The 9210-nt window shown below is 51.2% G+C and overlaps 1 protein-coding gene across 3 annotated transcripts in view; it reads left to right on the top strand.

The window, feature by feature from the left end:
- Window positions 1-7881, top strand: part of PLA2G4E (phospholipase A2 group IVE) — a 55516-nt gene extending 47635 nt beyond the window's left edge. For all 3 annotated transcript variants that reach the window (XM_043554167.1, XM_043554168.1, XM_043554169.1), the window contains 7 exons: window positions 2549-2663; window positions 3183-3320; window positions 3734-3841; window positions 4387-4590; window positions 5463-5629; window positions 6872-7055; window positions 7501-7881. In XM_043554167.1, the coding sequence (XP_043410102.1) occupies window positions 2549-2663; window positions 3183-3320; window positions 3734-3841; window positions 4387-4590; window positions 5463-5629; window positions 6872-7055; window positions 7501-7721 (1137 nt within the window). In that variant the 3' untranslated portion in view covers window positions 7722-7881. The remainder of the gene's footprint in view (window positions 1-2548; window positions 2664-3182; window positions 3321-3733; window positions 3842-4386; window positions 4591-5462; window positions 5630-6871; window positions 7056-7500) is intronic.
- The last annotated feature ends 1329 nt before the right edge of the window (window positions 7882-9210 follow it).

Consider the following 9210-nt stretch of genomic DNA (forward strand, 5'->3'; position numbering starts at 1 on the left):
AAGTTAGGTTAGACCTGCAGATTCATCTTTGGACCGTAGGAAGCATGAGGTGCCCAAGTGCACGATGGAAGAAGACGGTGGGATTGTTTACACATACCCTGTGAGAGTATGACTGAGACCCTCATGGTGGGGATGGTGTAGGTACAGTCCTGCAGAGAACAGCATGTCTTCTGAGAGCCATGCGAAAGACACCAGGAGAGAAAATGGGGAGGGACCTGGAGGAGACTGGTGAGTGATCAGACTGTGATACAAGTCTGACCCCAAGTGGAGGAAAGAGGGAAGAAGAGGTGGGTGGAAGCATCTTAGACTGTTGGTCCAGAAGGTTCAGCAAGGCTCTTGGAGAGTCTTCTGGACAAGTCATCTGTCAGAGGAGTTTCATGCCCTCCATGGGTGTGCATGGGCCTGCCTCAGTATCCCTGATGTCAGTCAGGGGCTGGGAGCAGCCCAGTGGGAAGTGTGACCCCAGCACAAACTCAGTCATGGATTTCAGAGCATAGCAGCTGAGGTCCTTAGTTGAAGATCTGCAATGCTCCTTCTCATGGCTACCACACGGAAGATGGGCACAAGGAGGTTCCTTCTGCCCTGAGATCTAACAATCAGAGCACTACATGCCCAAGAAGGGAAGCAGTCTGTGCTGGGGCTCTCAGATGCTGTGAGAGCCATGTGGGTGGTGGTAGAGCAGTGGCATCCCCTGGGGTGCTGTGTTCCTGGACATCAGGGTGAGCTCACCTAACACCCGGACCCTTCCAGCTGCACAGGCCCCAGGGAGGAGCCAACTTTGGCTGCTGCTTGGCCCTAAAGCAGAACTTTCCACCTAATTTCTATCCAGACCCGTGGTTCTCTGCCCTGCTCCCAAAGGTATCTGAGGAGTTCTGATTTCAAAATAGAACTTGCCAGGAGACAGAAGGATGGCAAATTATTTTCTAGGAGGCTCCCTCTTCCAGAAAACCCAAACATTTGAGAAACCAAGGATTACCTGAATCCCATCTTCAGAATGCATTTATTTCTTCGTTTTTTTCTGTCAACAAAATTAAGTGCCTCCTGCATGTCAGGGGGTTCAGAGTTGAGGCACTCAATAGCTTTTTTAAAAATGTTTATTTATTTTGAGAGAGAGAGAGAGCACAGGTGCCAGTTGGAGAGGGGCAGAGGGAGGAGAGAGAATCTCAAGCAGGCTCCACACTCAGCTCAGAGCCCAACACGGTTTGGGATCCATCAGCCTAGGATCCATGAGCCTAGGATCATGACCTGAGCTGAAATGGAGAGTTGGATGCTTAACCAACTAAGCCACCCAGGTGCCCAGCGCTCAAAGCTTTTGATGGATCCCACCCACCGTCACCCTCTTGATTACCCACCATCTAATCTGTCCTTATGATGCAGGCAGAAGCTGAGGGTACTGGCTTTTGGATTCAGGCAGGATGGGGTTTAAATTCTGGTCCTGCTCTGTGCTGTTCCTTAAATGGGAATTATCTCAACAAGTGGTAGTTAATAATTCTAACTCTACTTAGTGCCCCATGTGCTGAGGAGGAAAAGCACCAAGGCTTTTGACAACAGAAGTATGAGTGTTGCCTGGCGTTTGGTGTGGGAGGAGCCCAGTTTCCCCGGAAAGCAAGTCTAGGGTTGATGTTGGCAGATCTGTGCTCCTCCGCTCTGGCCAAGGCAGGAGGCTCTTTCCCTTGGGACTGGGTTCTTCTCTGAGGCTATAGTTTTCTGTACTTCCAGGACAGTCAGCTCTGCCATGCCCAGATCTCTGGGCCACTATGACAGGCACCCTGCTTGCCTTTCAAGGGAGGCCCAAGTGTTATTTGTCCCACACATATGTTTACCATCTCACGCAGGTTCAATGGCCTTCACACACTTGAGTAACCGTGGATAGCCACCTAGCAGGCAGCTGCTTAGGGTCTAGGGTCAGAGCCTGGGCCTGTAAGACCTCAATTGGCCTTGTCTATACTGGCTGATTCATTCAGGAAGTGGCCTGTGGCCCTGGCTGATCTGCAGGTTCCCACTCTGATTTTGCAACACAGATCTCTGGGGACTAAGTGGGACTGTGGCCCATCTAGTACACAGTTTTCCAAGCCTTTTATTTAATTTTTTTTTAAGCAGCTCTTTTTCCCCTCCCAAACAAATTTTATGAGAGGCATGCCAAGTAGATAAGAAAAATGGACTTGCTCGAGTTAAAGTGGGGTGGAAATTATGGGAATGAAGAGGGACAATGGTGGCCTTTTCCACCCCTACCTTTTATTCTCTGGTCCTTGAGACACAAGGAGAACCCTGGGACTCCCAGGGACAGCCCTAAATGGCAGATTCAGTCCCACTCCTGTCCATATGTCTGGGATGGTGAATAGCCCAAGCGTGGGTGAACATTCTACGGGTGCATTTTAAGAGCAGCTTTGACCGGTGTAGCTGGGACCTGGACAGAGGTCTGGTGGGCTCAGGAGCCAGGAAATGGTCTGCTGGAGGTCCAAACTCTCCCCTTAATTCTAAAACGCCTCCAGGCGGCTTTGCTTCTTCTCCTTAACCATTTCATCCCCTTCCCCCCCACCCCCCACAGAGAAATGAATGCAAACTGTCAGATCAGCGTGCTGCTTTATCCCAGGGCCAGAACCCCCTGCCCATCTACCTCACCATCAATGTCAAGGATGATGTAAGCAACCAGGATTTCAGAGGTAACACTGGTGGCTAGAAATTTATAAGGGGGTCCCTTCTCAGCAAGCCAAGGTACCCAGCACACATACCCCGCCACCATAGTTTTGCCAACCTCTACATCAAAAGACTGCACTGACAACTGAAGAAATTGACTTTACTACCCCTTTTGTGTAGATGGATCAGTCTGGTGGGGTCTTGTGGCTTTTCTAGGAGCAGAGGTTTGATGGATAGGGAAGAGGTTCTACGTATTTCTTAAGCTGACCAGAAGGAGGGACTCTAGAGACCTGCCCTGTTTCGAGGTCAGTTGTGGTCTCCTTTTATCCAATTTGGTGGAGTAAATGAGCCATTGCAGGCTACAAAGTAGAGTCGTGCCCTGCCGGCAGAGGCTGGTCGCGGGCGCCCCCATGTGCCCTGCGAGGGAACTGCAGCCTCCCTGCCCCAGGCCCCACGAGGTCCAGGACCCCATAGAAGCGGTGAGGAGGGGGGACGGGGCTGTCCAAGCCTGAGACTGACACCCTGCCCTGTGGCTTCGTGTGCAGAGTGGTGCGAGTTCTCCCCCTACGAAGTGGGCCTGCAGAAGTACGGCGCCTTCATCCCCACTGAGCTCTTCGGATCCGAGTTCTTCATGGGGCGGCTGATGAAAAGGATCCCAGAGTCAAGGATGTGCTACATGCTAGGTGACTCCTGGCATCCAAGGCCCAGGGGCAGGCCACCCCCCACCGCCCGCCCCATGCTGGGCAAACCACCCACCCCCCACCCCCACCCCCACCCCCGCCTCCGGCCCCATGCTGGGCAGGCCCCGCCTTTGAATTAGAGGAGTGACAGCGAGGCCTGCTCTATTACCCCAGGATCTTGTCCTGGGTGCTGCTGCCGATTTGGGTTATCCTTGAGCATGTGACCCTCCTGCATTTGCCAGCAAGCCCTCATCAGTCCCATGTGTCCAGTTGCACTGTGGGGAGAGGGAAATCAAAGTCTATCCCACCTCCTGAGCAGCCTGACTGGAAGGGAACATCAAGGCCAAGGTAGAAGCAGTCAGTGTCTGGGTGGGGGCTCTGGGATAGAACTGCTCACGGCTGGCCTTGGTCCCTAGGTTTGTGGAGCAGCATCTTCTCCCTGAACTTGCTCGATGCCTGGAATCTGTCCCATACCTCAGAGGAGTTTTTCCACAGGTGGACGAGGGATAAAGTGCACGACATCGGTGGGTGACCCACTGGCTTCCCCTGTTGCTTGGGCGATGGGGGGAGGGATGGATCACAAACTGAGGACCAGTCCACCTGCCATGTGTTTTAGCATCACCTCGGGTTCGCAGAGATGAGAAGGCAGCTAGGGTTAGGTCTTCCCTGCCCAGAGGGGAGAGCCATCGAGGCCTATTCACAAGCTTCAGGGGCCAGCTGTGGCCCGAGGGGTGGGGGTGGGGGAAGGGCTGGCAGAGTGGCACGGTGCCCAGGAGAACTAAGGGGTTAGGGATCTATGAGCAAAGTTAAAGGTGGCTCTTCCAGATTCCCTATCCTCTCTGGGACCCCGCCCCCCCTTGCCTGTCATCACCCCTCATCTCCATTATGCTTCCCCTGTTCTCTCGCCTGGGTCCTCCTGGCCAAGGCCTTAAAACTTAGGCAAGGAAGCTATGAGCTGCACTTACAGTGGCTGACCTCTGGGTGCCAGGTAACAATGCATGGCTTCACCTGGGCCATCTGGGGACCCCAGGTCTTGTGACCTGCCTTCTCTCCTCCCTCTCCCCTGCAGAAGATGAGCCACTCCTGCCTGAAATCCCCAAATGTGATGCCAACATCTTGGACACCGCGGTGGTGATCCCAGGGTCCTGGTTGTCCAATACTTTCCGCAGCATCCTCACCCATAGGTCCTTCGTGTCTGAGTTCCACAACTTCCTGTTGGGGCTGCAGCTGCACACCGACTACCTCCAGAACAGCCAGTTCTCCATGTGGAGAGGTAACCCGTCCTGGCTGCTTGCCTGCCTCTGCTTGGATAAAGGGGAAGTGCATGTTGAGGCTGCCCTGGAGAAAGGATGACAAAATCCCCCTGACCACGTTCATCGGGTTGGGTGGCAGTCTATCCCCATGGTGTATTCCATGTTTGGTGAGGCTGTGAACGGTAGGTGGAGCAGTGCTCCTATTTAATTAGTTGACTCTGTACAACAATTTCAGCACGTAGAAGCTGGGACCCTGGTGGGGAAATGTGGGCCCTGAGTTTCTTCAGTTGTGCTCTGGGGGCACCTTTTAGTGTGAATGGTGCCTTAGAGGTGGGCAGGGATGGCCCAGCTCAAGAATCCCCCACATGGCGAGTGGCAGAGCCAGGTCTTAAACTGTGGTCGTGCAATTTCAACTCAGTGCGTCTCCCAGCGCCTCTGAGGCTCAAAGATTGACTTGCCACCATCATTTGTATTTTACTTGTCCGCAGCCTGCAAATGGCTGATTTGGCCTGGCCTGATGATCCTCATTCTCACTGTCCAGGGCAGAAAGGACAGCTCTGAGCCCAGGGTCTGTACTGATTTATAGGGTGTAAACCCTGTAAACCCTATAAACCCCTGCAACCCCACAAGCAATGTGGCTGAGTCAGAGTAGGTTTTCTATGTGTATCCCATAAAAGATTTGCAACAGCCCCAAGATAATGCCGTTCTTCATCAGTCCACCCCAACAGGGCACTGTGACTCACCAGGCATCCTGGCTGCAAGCAGGAGGGTGGGAGGGCCAGTCCCAGGTGAAGGAGCTCCAGGCAGGGTATTAGGTCCCTACCAGGTGCCTGTGACCATCCTGAGATCATGGTGCCAGTGCATGATGGTAACTGGATATCTTGGCTTTCAGACACGGTGCTAGATACTTTCCCAAACCAGCTGACGGGGTCCGTGAACCACTTGTGCCTGTTGGACACTGCATTCTTTGTCAATTCCAGCTACCCGCCCCTCCTTAGGCCTGAGAGAAAAGTCGACCTCATCATCCACCTCAATTACTGTGCTGGGTCCCAGACAAAGGCAAGTGTAACAGAGAAAGTCTGCATGAGCAGAGCACTGTGCCCCTTCTGAGACAGGCCACTGAATGAGCCCCATGAAGCTGGGAAATGGGAGAACACGCATTCCCCGCAGGCCCAAAGACTTAGCATCGGAGAAACTCAAGCTTCTGTGCCTGATATGAGGTTGGCTGTCCAAACCTCAGGGGAGGGCAGCCAGCTGACCTCCACATGCAGTGTGAGGTTTAAGTAGATTCGTGGAGCGAGTTCTAATTTTATTTCTGAGCAATTCTATTATCTGAGCATTTGCTGTATTTGGCAATTCTTAAGCTGCAAAAAAAAAAAAAAAATTTTTAAATGACCTTAATAGAGTCCAGTCAATTCTAAAGTTTTGTACCATTTTGAGAGCTTATGATGTCCTATTTTCAAAATAATCACATTGCCCCTTTCCCTAGAAAATATGACCCTCCATGTAATTATATTAAGAACAGGACCAGAGGTTTTTTATTTATTTTTCTCTATTTACCTTTGAAAAGTTCTGGCCTTTTAAGGGAAAGAAATTGTTTTTTGGTCTACTTTCATACAGTCCTATTCTGAACCCAGGAAAGGGAAGTATAGACCAATGATAAAGCATGACACCAATGACGATGACTTCAGTTTGTCAATGAGTGACAATGTACTTTCCTACACACGCTCTCACCTTATCTTTATACCAGCCCTTTGAGACAATGACAAAACTGCTATTATTCCCATGTTACAGGTTTAGGAAACTGAGGCACAGAGAGTAGAAGTGGCTTGCTTATTATCACACAGCTAGTGAGCTTAGAACAGGGGGCAGAATGAAGGGGATTCTGACACTCTCAGCCCACTTGCTCTTTCTGTGACATCATGTTTATAAAGATGCTTTTTCAGAGTCGGCCCTTTGTCAGTTCCCAGGGCCATGCACATCGCACAGGAGCCTGACCAGACATGGCTATCCCTGGTGTGGCTCCAGTCACCCTCAGGCTGCCACCCCCATCTACCCAGGTTGTGTTTGGGTGAAGCATCATTGAAAGGGCTCCATCCACTTTCAGAAGGAGCTTTCACTTGGACACAGACCAACCTACTGCCTCAGGCTCTTTGTTCTAAAAATAGCACAAACAGGCAGAGTAGCTGGAGACCTGAGTTGTTAGCAGGGGAAATCAGGAAGCTGGATCTAAGAAGTTCATGTTTCTTACCCACCCCCACCACTCCTAATACTCAAACATGTCCTCTTGTGATATTCCAGCCCATGAAACAAACCTGTGAGTACTGCTCTGTGCAGAATATCCCCTTCCCCAAATACGAAGTGCAAGAGGGGGACGAAAATCTCAAGGAGTGCTACCTGATGGAGAACTCCCAAGAACCTGATGCTCCCATCGTGATTTTCTTCCCACTCATCAATGACACCTTCCAGAAGTACAAGGCCCCAGGTAAGCCACCTCTGAGCTTGGCTCCCACCACCTGCTAGCTTTGGGCCAGGAGCTCCTATCTTTGGACTTGTGCAGTCTTTTGACTTTACTAACAGGAAAGCCTGGCTTAGCTCTAATCTGAGTCAACCGTGGCTTTAGGAAGAAAGAAAGCCCCCTCCCCCCCCATGAGCCAGCAATGCCATCTTCTACTCTTTCAGTCATTCAGCATTTATTGACATCCAACTGTGTGCCTGGCACTGTGTCATGCCTGGGCAGCCCTAAGATGTGCAAGTCACATCCCTGCCCCTGAGGAGCTTGGAGGTGTGCGTGTGCGTGTGTGTGCATGTGTGTGCACAATTTCATGCAGGTGTGTGCGCCCGTGTGGGCTGAGACAGGCCATAGGGAGAGATGCAGAAACAAGTCATTACAACCTTCCATGTATAGCAAGTCCTTCTGCCACCTCCAGGTGTGGAGAGGAGCCCCGAGGAGCTGGAGCAGGGCCACGTTGACATTTATGGCCCCAAAACTCCATATGCTACCAAGGAGCTGACATACACAGAGGCCGCCTTTGACAAGCTGGTGAAGCTCTCTGAGTACAACATCCTGAATAACAAAGACAAGCTCTTTCAGGCCCTGAGACTGGCGGTGGAGAAGAAGAAACGCCTGAAGAGCCAATGTCCCTCCTAAGTCCTAGGGAGCCTCACCGATCCTGTGTCTGCTCCCATGGTCAGAGGCACGGAGCCCATCAGGGCTGACTGGCCCGCACACCAGCTCTGCTCTCTGGTGAGGGGTGCAGGCAGGCTGGCCCTGGCTTTCTATCAAAGAAATAAACATGTTTAAAAGTTGAGAGAGAGAGAGAGAGAGAGAAGGAGACAAAGGAAGATAACACAGACATGTGTTGGGATTTTATACCCAAGGCATTTTTTTAAACCTTTCCCTGCAGGGAAAAGGGCCCAATAGCCACAGGCTCCCACACATGTCCAAAGTGGCCTGAAGAAGAGGCTAGTTCCTAAGAAACTCGGCCTGCACAGTAGAGCTCAAAGCCCTCTCGACTCTACTGCTCTCTGCCTCCTGGCACGGAGGGCCTCCAGGAGTGCACAAGAGGACCTGAGGAACACTCTGTGTTCTCTGGAAAAACAACTTTTTTAAATTTAAGGCAATTATGTTCTTGTGATTCTCATAGGCTATGATATTTTGTGGTTTTCATTTTTATGAATCAGGGTATTAATAGATGCCGTGATGCTAGAAGATCTAGACAGAGTGCTAGATAGCCTGGTCTCTTCAACAACAAAGCCAAACAGGTGACTGATGGGTTTCAGCAGCCCCCCTACAGCCACTCAGAGACCCAGGACTGGTGATTCCTGAGATCCCAACCACGCAGCCCCATCTGGGCCCCCAGCTCCAATGAAATGCCAGGCAAAGCCCCAGTCTACAGCTCAGGTTCACGGAACAAGGATCTGGGATGCAGCTGAGGGACCTTTGAGTAGGTAAATGGATTCAGGCATCAGGCTGGCACTCGCTGACCAACCTGCTCCAGGAGCACCGCTGAATTCTCTTATCACCTTCCTCTCTGGTTTCCAGATGGGATTATTTATTTCTAAATGGGATTCCTCTTATTTATCATGTAAACACAATGGCCAGCACATCCCACCTCTTGGAGAGTCACCCCCAAAAGAATGAAATTAGGAAGGATCAACCTTTAAAGGACTCGGTTAGCCCTGAGGAAGAAGCCCATCCTTGTAGATGGTTTGCAGATAAATCACTGGGGAAAGGCCCAGGACACAGAAGCCCAGTCAAAGTATCCAGGTCTCCCATCAGGCTGGGAACTTGACTAAAGAACTGTATAACCTGAGCCATTGAGATGTCCAGGCCGATGGAAGGTGTGCCCAGAAAGGCACGTGGTCCCAGCAAACATGGAACATAGGGCCCTCTTTCTTGGCCTCTATGCTCCCATAGGCAGTCCTTTGGTTGTTAGGAGATGGGTGATGATAAGTAACAAAAGTTTAGAAAAAGCAACTTCCAAAATACATCCTTGGTGGGCCACTGGTTAGAAATGCAGAACCTCAGGCCCCACCCCAGCTCTGCTGAATCAGAGTCTGCATTTTTTTTTCCAACGTTTATTTATTTTTTTTGGGACAGAGAGAGACAGAGCATGAACGGGGGAGGGGCAGAGAGA

This window comes from Prionailurus bengalensis, chromosome B3 (assembly GCF_016509475.1).
Source record: "Prionailurus bengalensis isolate Pbe53 chromosome B3, Fcat_Pben_1.1_paternal_pri, whole genome shotgun sequence".
NCBI classification, from domain to species: domain Eukaryota; kingdom Metazoa; phylum Chordata; class Mammalia; order Carnivora; family Felidae; genus Prionailurus; species Prionailurus bengalensis.